The 21,857-nt window shown below is 43.6% G+C and overlaps 1 protein-coding gene across 7 annotated transcripts in view; it reads right to left on the minus strand.

Annotated features, from left to right (window-relative positions):
• THADA (THADA armadillo repeat containing) overlaps window positions 1-21,857 on the minus strand; it is a 332,024-nt gene that overhangs the window by 86,860 nt on the left and 223,307 nt on the right. For all 7 annotated transcript variants that reach the window (XM_025465181.3, XM_035696069.2, XM_049115488.1 and 4 more), the window contains one exon: window positions 17,761-17,876. In XM_025465181.3, the coding sequence (XP_025320966.1) occupies window positions 17,761-17,876 (116 nt within the window). The remainder of the gene's footprint in view (window positions 1-17,760; window positions 17,877-21,857) is intronic.

Here is a 21,857-nt window from a genome sequence, read left to right on the forward strand (position 1 = left end):
GGAAGGGCATTTTGAGAGGGGGCAATAGATATGGGAAGGAATTAGTCTGGCCTGTCTATGGACCCGGGAAGATCAGGATGGGAAGAATAGAGAATGTGTTGAAAAACAGGAACAAGAATAAGGCAGGCCAGGCCTTCAGAAGATGGGCTACTTCGTGCTAACTGGATGCTCCGTAGTGTAAAAATTGCACTGACTGCTCCCATGTGGCCTCAGAATCATAGCCTCTCCGATGTTTTTCTGTTGATAGAGCCATATAGAACCATGAAGGGAAATCTGGGGGAAGCTGGTTTGACTTTCAACTCTGATGAGGAGCTTCTGTGAGATTTTAGCTAAGTTCATATATTTTTTAGAATTTCTAAATGAATAGAGGAAAGGTTGGCAATCTTTAGAGCCCCCTGCCTGGTTAAAGTGTTTCTGCATCCTTTTTTGAACCTGGCATGGGCTGGTGACCTTGCTGGTCTCCTGGGAACACTTCGGGACCACTCTGATTGCCCCCATAATGGAAAGGCTCTGGGCCAAGTCTGATGTAGTCAATGAGATTGTGGGATGCTCCCTCAAATGCTGCTGCTTTTGATTCCAGGAAACAGAGATCTGGGGCCAGAAAGGAGTCCATCTATGGCTTTTCCTTTGAGACCAACTCAGACAGAAATTCTGGCTTGGAGTCCACTCTTCATGGCTCTACCCTCAAGGACGGCCACAGCCACAGCCACAGCCATAGCCACATAACATCCCTGTCTGGAGTCAGAATTGGGCCTCACTCTGAACTGGCTTCTAGGTCAGGAAAATAATTTTGTTCCCTTTCTTTTTCTCTCACTGTTACTTGATGTTTGTTCTGACTTGGAAATGGTACACTGTGAATTCAGGGTGAGCCAGAGGTTTGTTCTTGGTCTGTCAAGTCACTTTGATGATGGGAATAAAATCCTGGGGAACAGCAAGCCAGCTGGACAGGAAACCAACCCACAGGGTTTTGGTGGGCTTGGGGATTTTTTTTCTACCCCCAAATGGAAAAATCCTGGCATGGGACACAGTATAATAGAGATTTAGAGTGTTCTAAAAAAAAAAAAAAAATCAGAAGTGGTCGGGTCTAACAGATTGGTTGAAAAATGGCAGGGTCGTGGCTGTAGAAGGAGCAGCAGGATCCAGGTACTAGGAGAACAAAGTTTACATATATAAAATCAAACAAAGGGCTTGTTAAGAATCTTGCTTTCTTCCATTTTTTAAACCATTTGTCCCTTGACAAATACCTACCCGAGAACCTGATGAATCCACTTCTTGTCTCCAGAAATCTCTGAACTTCATTAAACCTCCTGCCCTCTCTCCTGGAAACTAGGGGGAGGGAGAAGGCAGGGCAGAGAGAGTAGGGCTTCCCAGACACATCCACAATGGCCCCAGTGTCTAGAGGACAGCAGGAGTTCCTGGGAAGTCTGTGATAAATTATTCACTTCTGTCCCTTCCGGAATCCCGGTGGCTGCAGAGCTTAACTGAGGCCCATTCATTCGGAAAACATTTACTGAGAGGCTACTGAGAGCTCAGGAATAGTGCCAGGCTTTGGAAATATGAAGATAAAATGATTCATGGACACAGTTACTGCCCTCAAGGAACTTAGAGTCCTGAATTGTGTTTTTCAAACTGTAGGTTATGACCCATTTTGTTGACTGTGAAATCAACTAGTGAATGGTGACCAGCATAACAGGGAGAAAGGAACTGAGAGAAAGAAGGGGAAGAGAGAGGTGAGGGGAAACAGAGAGGATCTGGGGCCACAAAGGAGGGAGGGAGCCAGATGGAAGAAAAGAGGGGCAGAGAGAGGGAGGAAAAGAGGAAGGGAAAAAAAAAAAAAAAGAAAAGAGGAAGGGAAGGAGGGAGGGAGTGCATCAACTATAATCAGAGTGCATCAAAGCAGTCAAGTAAGTATTGTTTCCTTCACTTGTTGCTATAAAGTCCTTGCCTGAGATAAATTTTTAATAAATTATCTTTGGTGTTAGAGGTAAATAATTTATGAAATGTAATCATTTTAAGTAAAAAATTAAATTTTTTTTATTTTAAAGATTTTCTATTCATTCATGAGAGACACACAGAGAGAGGCAGAGACATAGGTAAAGGGAGAAGCAGGCTCCCTATACGGAGCCTGACATTAGAGTGGGTCACTCTAATCCCCAGAACCCTGGGATCATGACCTGAGCCAAAGGCAGATGCTCAACCACTGAGCCACCCGGGTATTCCTTTAAGTAAAAACGTTGACTGATTTGTTCTCCTTTCTTTTTCCTTTCCTGGTAATAAGCCATCCTGAATCATACTGAATGGTATCAACAGGGTTATGCTTGGTATCCAAAGTGATGGTGGGTATGTTGAAAGCAAACATTCCTGAACTGAAACGTGCTACAACTTGAGTAAATTCCCCTGTTGCATTTTTTTCTTACAGACTGTTCATATCTCATATAGATATTATCACAATTTCAAACTGTGCAAGATTTCTTATGTGTGTGCATATAGACACATATGGCATACATACACATTAGGTCATATGTAAAATGTATTTGTTTTGAGTGCCTGTCAAAAAACCTTGAAAGCCACTACTTTAGCAGGAGAAACATGCAACCAATCATGCTAGAGTACAAGGAGTTTGACACAGTAAAAATTAAGGATGGCTGAAGAGGGGACCTGCCCAGTCCTCCTGGTAAGTTAGGAAGTGACTTGGCCAAGAGCTGAAGAGTGAGGAGTCTGGGATAAGGAACATGGGCAGAGTGACCCCAGCAGAAGAAGTAGCAAGTCCAAAGACCAGGGTACATGACACATTTGGAGAATAGTGAGAAGTACAAAGGGGATACGGAAGGGGAAGGACAATAGGAAATGATATAGTGAAACACTCAAAAGGAAAGCTTAGGAGTGACCTTTAAGGGTTCCAAAGCTCCAAAGGATTAAAGCCACCTGTGGGACCCCACTGGCCAAATCTACACAGCAAAGCGAGGATCCCCACTTACTAGTGTGAAGCTTGGTGGGTCCCCTAAAAGGGACAGAGGTCATTCTGGACACACTGTAGTCTTCCAGAAGCATTCACTGACATCTTCAGAGGGCTGGAGACAGCTGTTGTGACTTTAGGCTGCTAGTGTCTGTTAAGTCTCTATGTCAAGAGACTGTATCTGGACTTCAACAGAGTCAGGGTTTGAGGTCACTCTAATCCCCAGGGAATGACTCCCTCCAGAAACCTAATTAGACTTATGGCTTCACTTTATTAATCTAGAAACCCTTACTGAGCTCCATGGGGAATATCCTACCTGGGACAGAAAGGGAGAGAAAGGAGAAAGTTCTGGCCTTGCAGAATTTATGGCCTTGTGTGTGTGTGTGTACACAGAAAAAAAAAAATGTACAAAAAAACAGAGGGAATGTCATGGAAGGAGGGGTCTGGAGACATGGAAGGATCTGGCCAGTGAAGGGAAAGAAGGAATCCAGGCAGGGGAGCTCACTGGAGCAGATACAATGGTAAGAACATGCTTGCCACATGCAAGGATGAATGAATACCAGAAAGTCTAACAAGTGCAGTTGATGAGCTTAATGGCTTAGAATGACTCTGGAGCTGGAGTCCTAGCAGGGGCTCATCGTAGCCCATTGCAGGCTCTAATCCTGGCCCCCACCCATGCTCACTCCTACTTAGACCACTACTGTTGTTCTCAACCATGACGATGAGCAGAAAGCACTAGCTGCCTCTTTTCAGGGAGCCAGCAATGGAGTTAATGATGCGATATCCTGGGGACTACTACCAGGCACCGAATAGGCTGGGAAGAAGAAAACCAGAAAAAGAGAAAGAAAGTAGGTGGGGAGAAGGAAGGTAGGTGGGGAGCAGGGGGGGAGAAGGTAGGGGAGTAGTGGGGGAAGGGGCAAGAAAAGACTGATGAGAGAGGGAAGGTGGTAGTAGAAAGAAAGGGGGAGTCAACAGTCTGGAACATGTTCCCATATCCTGCCACGAACCCCAGACTTGACACATGTCCAGCCACACCACATCCTTTATTCAAAGTTCACTTCAAAACCTGCCCTCTAGGAAAACTTTTCCTGACTAACCAACAGAAAACAGCCTCCAAGGACAATCTGAATGGCTGACTTGACACAGGGTGTTTGGTTGACCTTCCTTTGGTCTCCCATGGATCAAGATGGCCATCTTTGCAATCCTAGGCAGTTCTCGTCCCTGCAATGGTAGCTGCCCACAACAGCATCAGAGCTGCCTCTCTTTACATTTGAATATAAAAGGAAGAGCTGTTGTGGGTTCGGAGCCAGGAGGTACTTCTTTGATGCAGGCCACATTAAGTCATGTAAATATGGAAGTGTAAATTAAATAAAAAAGAACCTCTCTCTCCCTTCTCATTTCCATTTTTACCACAGCCCCCAGCCAAGCAACCATCACATGGCATTCTTGGAGAAACAATAGGGGATTTGTTTAAACCAAGATGCCAAATGGTCATGAATTGCAGAATATATATTTTTAAACAAGTTATTTTCCCCCACTGTAACATCCAGAATTTAGATCTGCACTCGGAGCCAGCTGGCAGCGGCATGCAGGGTCTGGCTGGCTACCCAGGACTGCTCATTTACCTTGCCCTCCCCAGAGGGGGTGTGACGGCAGAGCTGCATTTTTATGGTATGCTCCAACTTCCATCCAGCCTTCCTCGGTCTGGAGCTTTGCAAGTGTTTATACTCACACCCACATGGAGAAGCTGCCCCGTGGCTCTCCTACTTGAATTTTCCTTTTAAAGTGAAGCCATCTTCATGCCCTGCTCTGGTGGTTGACCAATTTATAGGGAACTGAGTTGCCTATGCCCAAAGCAAGAGACCAGGAGCTGTGAGTCTGTCCAGAAAGGGACCAAATATCCTAGCCATCTGCTACAGTGTAACTGGGGCTTCCCCTGGAAAAGCAGCTTTTGTTCCAGGGTATGGAATCTGTGAAAACAGGGCCCTGACCCCTTTACCAGGGTTCTGGGTAGGCACTCGACAAAGCCCAGGTTGTCTGTAGAAGGCACCAGGGCACTTCATAGGTCAGGGTCCAGACCATAGCTGCCTCTGCTTCCCTGGCAAAACCGCTGCTCAAGAGGAAACCCACAACCTCAAGGCCAAAGCTTTGCCTTTTCCCTCTATTAAGGCTCACCTGCCTTTTCAGAGGACCCTCAGGGAGCCTCCCACACCCCCCCAAGAGGCCCTCATATTTTTCCGTCTTTCTATTAGGCATCTTTTTCTCATTAATGTACTAACACTCAAGTTATGTGCAGAGAATGAGGAAAAAGAGACCTTGTGTGGGGCTTGGGATTTGTTCAAAGCCTGGGGAAATCGTTTTAGAGGGTGTATGTTTTTTATTCCTTTTATGAGAGATGCATGTTTCCCCCCCTCTGTGACTTGTTTAAAAGTAAAGTTTAATATGCTGCCAGAGAAATTGCTGGTTAATAACTTAATAAGCTATGTGCTAGGAATTATGGGAGAAAAGTAGTATCCAAGAAAACTTTTATTGTACAGTTTGGGACTTGGAGGATATATAGCTTCAGTTATTATATAAAATGCTAACAGAAGTCCCCTTTCTTTTCAAACCTTACTTTCTCCCCAGGATTATAAAAAAAGGATAAATAAGTGAGGCGAATGAAAACTTCTGGAAGCTGCATCAGAAATCTGTATGCAGATCACAAGGTGAGAATTTCCAACAGCCCAGTCAACAGAACTGTGCTAATGTGAACCTGGCACAGCACATACTTGGAAATTAGCCCTGGCAATAATAGTAATACTGATAATAATAATAATAATAATAATAATAATAATAATAATAATATCAACTGCCTTTTATTAGAAGTTTTGTCTTCAAAAAATGTTCCTACCTTATCTTTACAAAATTCTTAAGAGGGGGGATCCCTGGGTGGCGCAGCGGTTTGGCGCCTGCCTTTGGCCCAGGGCGCGATCCTGGAGACCCGGGATCGAATCCCACATCGGGCTCCCGGTGCATGGAGCCTGCTTCTCCCTCTGCCTATGTCTCTGCCCCTCTCTCTCTCTCTCTCTCTCTGTGACTATCATAAATAAATTAAAATAAAAAATTCTTAAGAGGGAAGAAAAATAGGCATTATTATTCCCATTTTTTACATATCAACAGAGTAGCTCATATAGCTCAAGTGACCTACCCAAGATTAGGGCAAAAAACAAGAATAGAATCAAGGTATTTTATTTTATTTTATTTTATTTATTTTATTTTAATTTTTTAGAATCAAGGTTTTCTTGACAAATTGTATCTATGTGTCCCAAACACAATCAGATGAAAAGTGAGCCGCTTTGCCAAACAATGAGAGTATTTTGGTTTGCAGCCACATGCTGTGGTGTTATGTCCCGTAGCCAGTCTGGTGAAAAGCAAGGGCTCCGAGCACAGCTGTTCCTGTGAGGCCAACATAAAGGCCTGTTTTCAACATGGCTGATTATGTTGATAAAGACTTAATTATCTGACAATAGATATTTCCTCTATTTGCTTAGCTCTTCCATACTCTCACACTCATTACTCACCATGTTCCTCCTTGCCCACATTGGTGTCCCACTGTCATTTTACGGGTTCCCACTGTACAGATTAAAAACTGAGTCCCCAGGACGCCTGGGTATATCAGTGGTTGATCCTCTGCCTTCAGCTCAGGGCGTGATCCCAGGGTCTTGGGATTGAGTCCCGGATCAGGTTCTCCATGAGGAAGCTGCTTCTCCCTCTGCCTATGTCTCCTCTCTGTCTCTCATGAATAAATAAATAAAATCTTTAAAAAACAAACAAACAAACAAACAAAAAACTGAGTCCCCATGAAATGGCTGGCCCCACACGGTTGGTTTGAGCTGAATAGGGCCCAGAACTCAGACCTGCTATATAACCTTGAGTATACTCCGCCTCTCCTCAACTTCAACAGGATGCATACACAGGTTAGAGCTTTTCCATTTGCCAAGTCCCTCTCAAAGTGCCCCCTCCTATGGTCACCCAGAAACACAAGGCCTTTGGGTTCAGCCAGGGAGCCCTGGAGTAAGCTCCCGATACTGCGCGGCGAAAGTGTTATTTCCAGAGGTATGCAGGCCAGTCCTATCACCAAGGAACCCTGGGTATCACTGGCAGCTGAGAGGGAGGTAGGAAGGATAGTGAGGCTCGGGAGGTTTCTCTTAAAGCTGCTCCTTTGGTCCATTCTTATAAGACCAGTCCAAAACCCCTCCTGGAGGCAGCCTGAGGTCTGGCTGCATAGGACATGTTTAACATACCGCAGTTGAGTCGGCTCAATATAAGGGCAGAGAAGCAGGAGGCCAAGTGAGGTATAAAGAAGCACTCCTGCCAGGTCTACGTGTTGCCTGAAAGCCTGCCTTCAGAGCTACTGACTTCAGTTAAGAGTACTGTCTCCAAAGATCACTACTGAAAAACAGCTGTATGATCCAGGGGAATTAACTTGTTTACATATTAGAACTTAGTAACACATTAGCATGATTCATTGGTCAGATCAGGTGGCAGTGGCAGTCATCTAGCTGAGAATAGATTTCTAAGGGAAGAGGACCTAATAGCTAACTTTAGATGGCAAGGAGGTCTAGAGCATGGGTCCCTGTCCAAGAAGGGCAGTTCCCAGAGAGAGCCCAAGGGCATTGGGTTGCAGGATATGCTATGAGTATGATCAGGCCACAGCTGAAGAAGGAAGTGGATCAAGAGGCAAAAAGCAAATTTGCTATTTATGCCCAACTTGGGCCATCTCCAGAATCAGTCACATCTGTCAAAAAGGAAGAAGTCACTTGCCCTCTTGTACCATTCCTCATCTATAAATACTGGTTTGGATTAGATTCCTATTTTGAAATAGGAAGTCATGATGCTCCTCTTAGTCCCTTTTGGGGGACCCCAATGGGTGAAAGGCCATGTGGATGGGCCTCCAGGCCCCCATCCCAGCTTGCACCACAGGTGTCATCTTCAACATCTTGAACGTCCTCTTATGCTTCTATTTGAAGAAAGGATTCCACTGACTAGATAGATGATATCTAAATTTCCTTCCTGCTATCAATTCTGTGGCTCACTGGTTCTCTTGGCAATGCTGAGAAGACAACAGCCAGGCAGTCCAAAATGCACACAAGCAACAGCTCTACTCTCATCACCAGCTGCCCAGGCAGGTAATAGGGGCTTCCCAGTGACAGAGTTGGTAGATGGTTACTAGGGAGCTTTTGCTAACCACCAGGAGGGGCTGGAAATTTTGTTGATCGCTGGGAGAGACTGCAAAGATTTAATACTTTGAGATACACTCCCCAGTGTATCTCATGTGCATGGCGAGAGCAGTGTATTTACTAGTATAAGCCTGAGCTTACTGACTTCCTCTTAACTCTTGGATCAAATCCAAATTCCTCTGGCTGACATTTAAGGCCTGCCACAACTGGTCTCTTATCAAATCTTGTACTGCTCTCCGAAACATAGCATGTCTTCTGCAGCTCTATCCCCTCACTGGCACACAATATATCCCATGTATTCCCCGCAGTATGTCCTCGCACATGTTGTCCACAATCTTGACATGTTCTTTTCCTACCATGTTGGGTGTTTCCAAATCACACCAATGCTCTAGGACCCATTTTAAATACTCAACTCCCCTAGAAAGCAAAGCGTTCCCTGACTATTCCAGTCTACATTCTTCCCTGAATTCTTGACTTTCTCTATGTACTACAGCATTAGAACTTCTTTAAGCATGTCACTGTTGGTTGTTTCACACGGATAAGCTCTCCTTTCAACTAGACTAAATTATCACTAAACTCTGACAATAGAGACTCCATTATAAATGCCTAAAGTGGTTCCCACAACACTGAGCACCGTGCTAAGATTCCTTCCTTTGTACTTGGGCAATGAGACCTTCACAATTTATTTAGCAACACAGACTATTGGTCTAAACTCACTCATTCTCCAATATAAGAAAATTAACCTTAACTAATAATTACATCTCACCCAGCCTTTAAAGACTTTTTCCTCCTCCTCGAAGACTTCCTTGGCACCCTGACCCCACAAGCTGGCTCCTGCAACACACTCTGACCTCATTTCAGAATTTACCAGATTCTTACTTGTTTACAGTTAATTCAATCCATACCTGTCTTATTCACATGGTTTTTGAAATAGGGACGATACCATTAATCTCTATATTCCCCACTGTGTTTACTACATTGCTTTGTACTATTTGCGAATCTAAACTGGCTCAAATTCATTGGGAATGGTTCCATGCGTTGATTTATCCAAAAGATGGAACATGTTACATGCTAAAGGAAAAAAATAAGCCACTATGTTATTGTTTTACATAATATTATGAAAATGTGTTGAGGACACTTAAAGCTTGCGTTCTTTTGCAAGCTGGGCAATGACAACATTGCCCAAATCTTCCAACAGCAATACCTCCATAAGCCAACAGCTACAAGTGGAGCAAAACAGATATTTCTGAGTCCTTTATCAAATTAATTGCCATTTCCAGGTTAGGTCTGCAGATTTCTATATTTAAAAACTAGAAAGCATCAGCAGTTGGCAGCAGAAGTCTTGATGTGTAGTTGCATGAAAAGACTATTTTTATTTCTCACTGTAATATGAAGAAGCTTTGATCTTGGGCAACTTGCTCAAAGGCTCAGTTTAATATATTGATCTCTTGTGACTACTTTCACCTGACTAGTTTCCATAAGCTCAGCCTGTCAACAAGAAATACCTCATATATTCTCAAGCTTCACTTCTTCTCAAACACCTTATCCCTTCAAGCCTTGACATATTTTTAAAAGGAATAGCTAATGAAGAAAATGTTTTGCACCTTGTCCATTGGTTTGGGTTGAAATGCGCTAACTTAATGGTTCTTTCTGTTTTTAAAAAATACAAACAGGATCTCATCCCGAGATATCTTGACCTTAGTATTTCTGAGAAGTCTGAAAGAGAAGTGAACAAATGTCAACAAGCTTGGGTCTAAAATACACCAACTTCATTTCTCTCATCCTTCAAGTATGCATAAGGCTCAAGGAGACTGTCGAGCTGGAGGACTCAGAGTGGTCCTAACAGGAATCTCCCTCCCCCATAAAATCTGGGGGTTGAAAGAAAAGCAATTTTAAAAAAGAGGAGGTGGGAGGGGAGTACTGGGAAAACTTTTATTTTGAAAGGAAAAAAAAGAAAGAAAAAGAACGAAGAAGAAATAAACCAAAAAAGCAAAACCCAACCCCCAGCAATGCCTGGAAACTTGCTATGTAACCAATCATCCCTGTTCAGACTTGCTTTCCTTACAGTTTTGGCAGGGACCACAAATGATAGCCTTAAAATGCCACATGAACATCAGAATATTTTAGCAATCCTTCTCGACGGGATTCATTTCAGAGGCATGGGAGAGAAACAGCAACCTGCAGCTGTGGCAAAGGGCTGAGACCTCTCTTTATTTTGAGCAGTTGCGAAAGGAGGACCTCTTCCTTCAGGAGGGGAGCAGCCCAGGAGGCACGAAGGGTTTGGGAAGGGTGAAGGACAGTGGGAAAACGAAATGAGACCTAAACCCCAGTGTTTCTGCTTGGGAGGTGCAGTCTCTTGTGGGAATCGATCTGGCGGTTAGAACATAGATGCTGTGTTCAGCTGTGAGGCAAAACAGAATCCCAAACCAGAGCTTCTGCAGCTGGCCACAGACCCCCCTGGGGGCAGGACTGGGATTGCTGCACAAAAGCCAGTCCTAGCTTTGTCTCTATAAGCATATTTTCCTCAAGCATTTAAATCCTAGGACTTTAAGGAGCTTACCACTCCTCTTAGTTGGGCCCAGTAACTAAGAGAGGAAATGGGGAGACAATGAGAGTATGGAGAAGGGGGTGGACAGGGAAGGAGATATACAAATGGCTAGAGGTATGTACTGGAAAGGTGGAGGAGTGGACGAGTTGCCCGTGGAGGAGTAAATAGAGGGTGTCAGGAGCACTGATGGAGGGAAGCTGTATCAGGAAGTGGAAGGATCATATAGCTAATATTTTTGGCAAATGAGAATTACCTTGGGGTAACAAATCATTAGTTCTAATACAAAGAGATCTTCAACAAACATTAACGTCCTGCACCATTTATGCTCCCCATCAGGACTGTTTACTAAAAAATGTGTTGCCAAGGTTGCTTTCCTTGTAACCTTGGGGATTGTTCTTGTATTCCTGAGAGCCTGTTTTTCTCATTCGAGTATCAGCCTGTTATTTTCAAAATGATACTACTCTCTGCATGCCAATAAACATTGGTCCTACCCTAGGCACTGAGGCCACTGGGATGGCTGCCAGGACAAGGGAGGTGGGCTCCCCATTGGAAGTGCAGAAGCCATGCAGCCCTTCTGTGCAGGGCATCCCAGGTGGATGGGGAAAGAATTCTGCATCCACACCTTCAGTGGTCTTAGTCTTCTCCTTTGTACCCAAGCTCCAGCCTTTGAGAATGTGGGTGTGAAGGTGGGAGTATTTCAAAGGGGCACAGTCTGATGATCACAGTGACCCCTGGCCCTTACAATATGTACCGTGTCCCCGAACCAGCAGCATCAGAAGTACATGAGAACTCATCAGAAATGCAAGATCTTAGTCACCATCTCAGACCTACTGAATGAGAGTCTTCATTTTAAGCAGATCCCCAGGTGATTCATGGGCACATTAAGGTCTGAGAAGCACTGTTCTAGACAATGCTTAAGCTTTGACATTCAAAAGCCTTGACATAAAAACACTGGACAGATGGAGGTGGCTGGAGGGGAGCAGGGAGAGGGCAGTAGAAAGAGCCTCTCAAAGATCAGGGAAGAAGTCCTCAACAAATGTTAATTGTTATCAGATAGGATCTTACCCCTGCCCTGGTAGGCTGTGTGGAAATGAACAAATCTCTCAACCTCTCTGGGCTGCACTTTCCCATATGCATGCCGATGGGAGTAGACTGCAAGAAACTTCATGATTCCTTCTAGTTCTAAAGTTCTGGGTCTATGATTCAATTTGATAAGACTCTGTTTTGTTGCCTTCTCTACACTGAAGTTTGGTTTTAATAGACAGGTGTAGTATTTAATACAGCCTGGCATACAGTGGGGCTCGGTAAGTATTTGTTGAATGGAGTGATACAGATATGAGTCTATTCTCTTCAAGCCTCACCTCAAAAACAAAATGAGCCATAAGCTTCCAGGACGGTAGACCACACTAGAGTATGAGATCTAACTTCTCAGGGCAACTGACATAACTTAAAATACCTTGCTAAGGCAGCTTTTAAGTAATCTACCTCGGAAATTCACTCATACATGAAACTACACAGCGGTGTGGCCCCCCTTACTGGCCCATCTGTGGAACAAAAGTGTTAACCACCGTATCTCCTCGGTAGCAGACTAGAGGGATGGTTTTTCTCGAATGAGTCTGTGTCTGCGGCCTCAGAAGAAAAATCCAACTGTGCTCTAACATGGCTGCTATTTCACTCAATGCTCATCCTTCCTCTTCTGGCTCAAGGAGATGGGAGACACAAGAATGCATAAGAACACCTCAGTAGTTCTCAATCTGACTGCATTTTAGAATCTCCTGGTGAATTTTAAAACTACCAGTCCTTGGGTCACACCCTCAACCAAAAAAAATCAGAAATTCTGGAGGTGGAACCTGGCATTCGGTTTAAAGACCTCTTCAGATGATTCTAATATGTAGCCATCAGCATTAAGAACTACTGCCTGGAGCAAAAACTCACTGTCGCCAATCTGGGTACTTAATAAATGCCAATACCTGGAGACACAAACTCCAGAACTCTTTCCATCTTGTAAAACTACAACTCTATGCCTATTAAACACTATCTCCTCATTCCCTCTCCCCCACCCCTGGCAACCACCATTCTATTTTCTGTCTCCAAGAATGTGACTACTCTTGGGACCTCACATAAGTGGAATCATGCAGGATTTGTCTTTTTGTGACTGGCTTATTTTACTTAGCATGAGGTCCTCAAGGTCCATCCATGTGGTAGCCTGTGTCAGGATTTCCTTCCTTTTTAAGGCTGAATAATATTATGTTGCCCATAAATGCCACATTGTTTACCTGTTCAACCATCAATGGACACTCAGGTTATGTCTACCTTCTGGCTCTTGTGAATAATGCAGCCATGAACATAGGTGTACAAATATCTCTTCGAAACTGCTCTTAATTAATTTAGGTCTATCCCCAGAAGTAGAATTGCTAGGTCATATGGTAATGCTATTTTTAATATTTTGAGGAAACGCCATCTTATTTTCCATAGTAGCTATACCACAAAGAGTTTTTTTAATAATGATGGCAAACACTGTCATGAACTATTAAGTGAAAAAAGTGAGCTCTTCTACGTACAGCAAAACTACAACTATGTTAAAAAAAAAAAGGCACAGGCAAAAAGATGAAATAAGTGTATATGTAAAACTGAAACTAGTAATAGTGGCTTCCACTGGATGTTGGTAAGAGCAGACTTATATTCTCTTCCTTCCCAAATTTCATACTTGCCTAATTTTCTATGATAAGTATATGCTACAGTGACAACCAAGAAAAAAAAAAGAGAAAAAAATTTTAGTAGGCCCTATTTTTCTTCCTGGTCATCACATCATCCATTGCACTTAGTCTGAGGTTCACTTAGTCCACTGCATTTATCTGAAGAGTCCACTGCATTTATCTGACAGAAAGTGCACACACACACACTTCTCCCTTTTAGAACCAAAATGAGTTCTGAAAACTTTTAAGCCCAATATAATAATAATTCCAACTCTTGATCTAAATAATAAGTCTTTTCTCCTCTTAGTTCTATTTGACAGGACTTTCAAAAAGTCCAGCCTATTTAGGCAGGGTCTATGGTCCAGCTGGGGAGGTAGGGCTGAAATCTGCTGTTAGCAAGGGTGGCCCAGGGGGTCAGGCTGGGTGGCTGCCGAGTGCCCTCACTGGGTGCCCGCAGCCAGCCTCCCCAGGCCCGCCACCGACCTCTCTGTGCACTCCGCTTGTGGCCTGGGTCAGCTTCGTTTTCCTTCAGTAGTTGTTAAACTGTCTTTACACCATAAGAGAGACACTGACCTGAACTGAGGAGGGAGGGATGGAGGAAAAGGGGAAGGAAGGAACAAGAAGGATTAATGAGCTGATTTCCATAAAGGCTTTGACATTTTGGAATGAAAAGCGGCCTGTAAGAGCAGAAGCCCAGGCCTCTACTCAGGCCATGTTGCCAGCTGGCCGTTCATCACCAAAAATTCCCCCAACAACTTCAGGGCTATTGCTTAACCACCTCATATAAATCCCAATTAATCTTGCAAAGTCAAAACATAAATATATGACAAAAGTCTTTATTTTATGTGCCCTCAATTTCAGGGTCAAAATTTTAAAAACCAAATTGGTTATCCAATGGCTCCAATGACATTTTTTTAAAGAAACCTTCTTTGGTAATAAAAAGACAAATAAATGACACCCTTACTAATGTGTATGTACTTATTGGGATGAATGAGCTCAGGCTAATAATCAAATCAACTATAGAAGAAAAAAGGTGTTGGTGCTAAAATTTTTTTTAACGATTTATTTATTTGAGAGAAAGATCGAGAAGAGAGCAAGCAAGCACACAGAGGGCAGAGGGCGGGAGAAGCAGACTCCTCACTCAACAGGGAGCCTGATGAGGGGCTCGATCCAAGGACCCTGGGATCATGACCTGAGCCAAAGGGAACCGCTTAATTGATTCAGTCACCCAGGTGTCCCATCGGTGCTAAAATTTAAACTAGCTTTTTTTTTTTTTTTTTTTTGTGGCAGTAACATTAATGTTTCACAGCTTCTACTCAGAAGATACAGAAAATCCTTGGTAGTCACAAAGGAACATTTATTCTTCTTTCATATGTAAATTGCTAGGGACATAAAGAGCCTCTTGAGCAGTGGAACTGAGAACACTCCACATTGCAATGTCTTTCATGGGAAAGGCAGGTGATAATATGAACATGGCTTTGAGAATGGCCCATTAGGACCCAGAATGGGCTCCTGTGAGCATGGAGGTATTAGTATAGACACAAGCCTCCCAGGGTAGCACTCTCAAAGGACCTCAGGGACAAGGCAGGTATGTCTCACAGGACAGCCCGAAGCTTCATCATTTATATTTGGTGCTCTACTTTCCTCTTCAGGAACCTCAAGGTTATCATGTCAATGATGCGGATAATACAGAAAGACTGATTGGTGGCTTTGGAATGGACTGTGCTCCAGCAGTGAGTTTTCCTCTCAAACTTTATTTCAGGCTCTGAACACATCCTGATTAATATAGTAAAAGTGCATTGGGAGCGAGAGGAGGCCTGGTGTTAGGAACTACCTATAGACCACCCACAAAGTATAAAGTTCACACTTGAATAATAAAGAGTTGACTGCGCTGGAAACATAAAAGTGGCTGTCCTGGACTCTCGGCAAGGAAGGTAGAAACGCGGTGAATTGCAGTGATTCATGCTTTTGTTTTCTAGGGCTGGAAAATCACGGAGAAAAATCAAAGAAGGTGTGTCTGTGTTGGGGGGGGGGGGGCAGTGATGATGCTGAAAGCCTAGTTAGCAAATTGCAATAGGGACCAGAGGGAAAGTTAAAAGAGGATGGGAGGACCTCTCCAGATGGAGAGGAGGCTGATGGCAGCTTGGTCATCCATCTTCAGGCACTGACTGCTCAGCATGAAAGTCTATTCAGATGGCTGGCTTATTACACCAACTCATCCTTCCCATCCAACAAGAAGGAATGGGCTCAGGAGGCCAGTAGATGATGAATTTCTATGAGACCCATTAAGGGGTAGCAGGCTAAGGGGGGCAGAAATGCCTCTACAGCATCTGCAGAACAGGAGATTTAGGATTCTGTCTTAGGGCAGGATTCTGTCTTGGGGCAGGCCTGGCTGGATGTTGAAATTTCAATAGGATGGTTCCTGGAGAGCCCTGACTTCCTGATCCCCAGAAACAACAGCTAGGAGGACCTAGTCTGCTATTGATAAACAGATGAGGGCAGGAATGTGATTGCAACTCCCTATTCTCCCCAAAAAGGCAGTTTAGGGAATTTAGCTAAAAGTCACAAGGAAGGCAAATGATACTAGGCTCAGAGAAGCAGTTTATGGTCAGTCAACTTCTGTTCTCTACATAAAAGAGAGAAAACACAAACTGATCTAAAAATGAGAGTTAACCATCACTTTACTGACATTTCAGACATAAGAGAATTTCCCCATCAATATCTCTTTCCAGAGCTATAGGTGCTTAGACAGGGAGACTCACATATCCACACACCAAGAAATCCTTCAATGGTTCCCTTTCATGGAAAAGTTTCCTTGAGGAGTTTTCACTGTATGGCCTCCACGTATTTCTGCTGCCTTGTGTACCCTTCTACTAGGTTCCAGAAGAGCTAACTTTTTTTTAAAAGAGTTTATTTATTTATTCATGAGAGACACAGAGAAAGAAGCAGAGACAGAGGCAGAGGGAGAAGCAGGCTCCATTCAGGGAGCCTGATGTGGGACTCGATCCAGGGACCCCAGGATCACACACTGAGCCGAAGGCGGACACACTTAACCGCTGAGCCACCCAGGCGTTCCCTGGAGCTAACTTCTTTATATCTCTACACACTCACCCTACCACTTCACTCTCCCGTGTCTTTGCACTGACACTACCAGAGCCTGGAATGCCCTCCCTGCCCCGTCACTTGCTGAAATTCTACTCATCTCTTGAAGAGCTGTCCCTGCCCCTCCTCTTGGCTACTCATGTGCTTCCTACACACATTTGTTATTACCCTTGCCTTACAGGATGAAGATTATTTATTTACACATCTTTCTCGCCTCCTGGATATCAGTTCCTTAAAGCCAGAGCTAGTTTTTCTGTATCTTTGCATCCTTTATATCTCCTAACACAAAGGCCAGCGTGTAGCCTGTGTTCAACAAGAATCTGTTGGATTATAGTGACTTGTGGTTCTTATACTACCCATTTTCTGCCTTTCCATATAAGGTGAGGAATCAACAAAAGTGAACAAAAGTACATTTTTTGTACTTTTGAAGTACAAAAGAAAAGGCCATGATGTAAGGCAACTAATACACTGACTTTCTAATTGAATCCAAGATACTCTGGCATGGAATGTGGTAGCCTCTGGGCCTCCCCTGAACCTCCTGTGTTGGCATTTACAGAGGACATACTGGGAGGCCCTTTGCAGTAACTGTCCTGTCAATATCAGAGTCTTACAACATGGATTTTGAACATATTGTTACAGAGAGGCCTCCCTGCATATTAAATGAGAAATTCTTTTTATTTTGTCTTTCACATAGTAAATGTTATAAGATCTAGAATAAACTAACAATGGCGAGAATAAAAAAATATGTACCCACACTCCTTTGTCTTGATTATTCAAGTTATTCTACTGTCTACCTAAAAAGGGGCAACTTGCACATCTTTCTTATTCACATCCTACTGGTTTCTCTGTGCCTGTTCAAGTCTTCCCCTAATTTCTAATCTATGAATTGCCGTGGCACCTGAGTTTGTATCATGTGATTGTAGTCAATTACTGCCTTTCGTTGCCATAATATTTGATACAGGGCTGGGCACATGACAGGTATTAATAAAAATAAGCTGATTGATAGACAGATAAAAAGCCATATTACATGCCCCCCAGCCATAGAGCAGTTTCAGAAAAATTGTCAAGAAAATATTTTTCTTTCTTTACCACAACCCAAAGTTCTAAAAAGATAAATACTCCAATAAATTTAGAAAACTCATGCCAATGACTTTTAAAACTCCCACAACTAGAAACAGCAATTCTCCAATGTATTCCTAACCCCTGATAACTCCTTGCTCATGTGGGGTTTTAACATACCTCTCGGCCAGCCAGAGTTTGGCTCTGGTACAAACAGCAACGTCAGCCAGCTCCTGCTGAAAGTATGTATTCAGTCTGTATTTGGAGTCTGTGAAGGCTTGTAACAAATGAAAAACCTAAACCAAAAAAGAGAAAAAGCAATATCCTGCTGTGAAAATATATTTTTCCTAAATGTTCAGTTCCTCTCTGTTAGGTTTCCTCAAAATATTCCCCTCAAAGAAAACAGACACCTGCAGAATGTGGCTCTGGTCTCTGTGCAGGAAACAAGTTGGTTTGGGAGGACGTAGCAAGTGGCAAGAAATCTAGGCCCTTAATCCCTACCTACGCTCTAGGTTCCCTGCACAATTCCAAACAAGAGTGACTACTCTCAGACTTTTTTTTTTTTTTTGACTACTCTCAGACTTAACAATCATTTGATACAAGAGTTTATTAGTTACAACAACCTATATAAATTGATATAAGCAAAAAAAAGGCCAATATCTTACTCTATGTTAGCAGTCCCATATGAAACAAATGCACTATTACTTACTTAATTAATTAAAAAAGATTTTATTTATCTATTTGACAGAGAGAGAGGGAGCGAGCGAGCAAGCCCACACAGGGGGAACAGCAGAGGTAGATGGAGAAGGAGGCTCTCTGTGAGCAGGGAGCCCAATACGGGGTTCAATCCCAGGACCCTGGGATCATGACCTGAGCAAAAGGCAGATGCTTAACTGACTGAGCCACCCAGGTGCCCCTAAATGTACCTTTTAAAGTCAAAGTCTTACTGCAGAGGCAAAATCAATTGTCTCAGAGTCCCAACTGGTTTGTGTGTCAGGTTTATCAAAACATTCTTGGCCAAAGAAGCAGGCCACGATGATGCTTGCCTTTGCAAACATGGGACAGTGATGTTTGTAAACTATTTTGATTATTTTTAGCAGTTTTCCACTGAGATGTGGAGTGGAAGCAGCAATACAGACATATCCTACTCTTATAGGACATTATATATTCGAATTAAGCAGAGAAAAACAAATCCTCTAGTTGCCCCTATTTAGAATGAAGGTCACAGATGCAGCACGCATGACCATGTGTACGTCTATGTGAGTGGCTCATTTAGCACGTCATGGATTCACACTCAGTAATGACATCAACAACACTGCGACGAGTACAAACCTGCAGCAGAGAGAAAGGACTATGGCACAGATGAGATCCTCTGACCTAATCAGTGCCAAGGAGAATGACGCATGTCAGAGAAATCCCTCAGTCCCCTCATCTAAACCAAGTGGAGGAGGTGGGCAGAGCAAGTATGGATAAACACACCCAGAACTTTGAAGTCCATTTTAATAATTAGTTTGTTTCCTTTCCCTTTTGCATCCTTCACCAGAGCTCCAGATGATTCTCTCAAAGCAGCAAGATTCAACTTTTTCTTCCCTTCCTCTCCTGTGCATGAGGAGCGGGAGAGTTAAATAGGGAAGTGAGTAATGAGAAAAAGCAAGAGGCCAAGATAAGAGATCCAGAATCATCAGAGCCTAAACAGGAATGAACTAGCAGTCTTCTTGGGTCAGACATCTGCAGTTACCAACAACAAATACACCCTGAGCACCTTTGTTTAAAGAATTAAAAAAAATTGTGATTCCTTTGCTATATGTTACTACTTTTTTTGGGGGGGGGGGGTCTAAACAGACATAATTGTATAGGAGAATGCACATAAGTCCTGATGTGGAGACTGCAAACGTTTTCTCTAATAATGGATCTGTTATTTCAGAGGCAACAGATCAAGTATCACTACTTTACCACACCCCCGCAGGGACCCAAACCACCCGTCGTGAAGTCTGGAGAAATGGGTCTGGCTGGGGCTTCTGTTCTTATGTGGTGACTGCCAGAGTGAAAAAAACTACCTCCCTCTGCTTGAATCCCCACTATCCTGAAAGAGTTGGCAAAGTCACTGGGCCTTGCTTTGCTTTTCTCCACAGCTGCACAAAACCAACCACCAGGGCTTTTCATGGTGTCACAGGATCGTAATTAATCAGCAGACACCAGCAAAATACATGACTGTGGAATTTACTTGTAAAGAAAGCTGTGAGATTTTCGAATGCCTCTCATTTAGAAGCAATCACCTCAAAAATAACTCCTGATGGATGTTTAAACTTAGTCCTATATTTGCTCACCTTACTTGGCAAAAACAAGGCTGTTTTTGAAACGCTTGGTAGCTCTGGTTTATGAAAATCAGCCTCCAGGTCCATCAGTTCTGTCACCTTGGGCACAACAACCCAGACAACAATTGTGATCCTGGTTATTCACCAGGAACAGAGAGCGATCTATTTACACGGGACAACTGCAGAGGGAGGCACACTTAGAAGAGCCACGGCGGAAAGGCATGTGGGAGAGACAGCAATACAAGTGAAAGATAGGGTCACAGAAGTCAAGGGAAAACTGGGCAGGGAAGGAGAGGAGGGAACAGGGAGGAGAGAAAAGTTTTGTAGGCAAATGTCTGAAACAAGTCTACTGTGTCGGAGATAATTGTTTTTTCTTCAAGAAAATTAATGACTATATTTGAATACATGACTACATTCACATGACATTTAGAGGGTCTGTTTCAATTTTTTCAAGAAAAATGAGGCCATCTTTTGGTGTGAAGTCCAGAGGTGGGGCCAGGCCTCTGGAACTACGGTTCAAGGTCAGGTCCAGGAGCACCAGGCGGCTCCCAGGAAGGGTCATTTGTCCATCAGCTCAGAAAAGATGGCAGGGGCATGGCAATTCCTCCTCCTTTGCCCTTTTCTGAAAGTTCTGGTCCAGGAAAACCTCTGGACTAGGAGTGTGGTCTATCTAGGCCAGACCTGGGATAATTTGCAAACAGCCTGTAATACAGGATTGCACTAAACCAAACAGAGAAACCGAAGCTGCGTGACCAGCTGAATGCACGTGAGAGCTCTGAGAAGTGAAGTGTCACTTTAGGTCTCCCAAATTTGCAATAGGATTCAAATATTCACTCCACAGATATTTACTAAGCAACAACTACTATCAGGCACTAGCCTAGGAGCTGCAGCACAGAACAAATGAGTGCTTGCTCTCTGCAGTTTACACTCTAGTTGCAGAGAAGCGGAAAATCCATAGCTTTCCTGCCTCTGCTCTTGATTTTTAAAAAAAATTTTTAAAACAATTTTTTATTTATGAGAGTCATACAGAGAGAGAGAGAGAGAGAGAGAGAGAGAGGCAGAGACACAGGCAGAGGGAGAAGCAGGCTCCATGCACCGGGAGCCCGACGTGGGATTCGATCCCGGGTCTCCAGGATCACGCCCTGGGCCAAAGGCAGGCGCCAAACCGCTGCGCCACCCAGGGATCCCTGTCTGCTCTCGATTTATCACCTGCGTGGCAGCACTGCCATCATCTTCCTTTTATGCTTGACCTCATACATGACCAAGTCCAGGACACGGCAGCATTTGCTGAATTGACATTGATCCGTGGTGCCTCTTCCTAGGCTGACTCTGCCTTTAGGACACGTGCCTTTGGGTTTGGTGAGCTCCTACAACTCCGTGTAAGGAGTGGAGACACAGCTGAACACCACCACACTCCTCACCGCAGTGGGGAGAGCAGGGAGGCTAGATATGTGGTGGGAAAGCAGCCCTAGGGGAGGAGTGCAGGCCTAGGAGCCAGGTGGACATGGGTGTAAACCCAGTTATTAACTATGGGGCTTTGGGCAACTTATTTAACCTCTGTTTCCTCACGGTAAACAGTTTATAATAGTATCTGGCTTATAGGACTGTAGAGAGATTTAAAGGAATATATAGTACTTGGCATCCATTAGGCACCTGATAAAAATGTTACTTCTCTTCCTCTTTTTGTCTGCTCCCTCCCTTCCAGGCCCCATTCAAAAAATAAACGTTCAGAGAAGGCTTTGCAAAAAAAAAGTGATATTCCTATTTGGCCTTTAAACAAATCTTGTCAGAATCTGGGGAAAGCCATGCAAGCAGAGGAAACTGAATCATAAAAAATTTTTTAAAGGGTATTATAATAGCAATATTGCCAACAAAAAGAATAAACCTTAATGTAAACTATGGTCTTGAGTTAATAATGATGTGTCAATATTGGTTCATTGATTGTAACAAACATACCACTCT

This window comes from Canis lupus, chromosome 10 (assembly GCF_003254725.2).
Source record: "Canis lupus dingo isolate Sandy chromosome 10, ASM325472v2, whole genome shotgun sequence".
In the NCBI taxonomy this organism is placed as follows: Eukaryota; Metazoa; Chordata; class Mammalia; order Carnivora; family Canidae; genus Canis; species Canis lupus.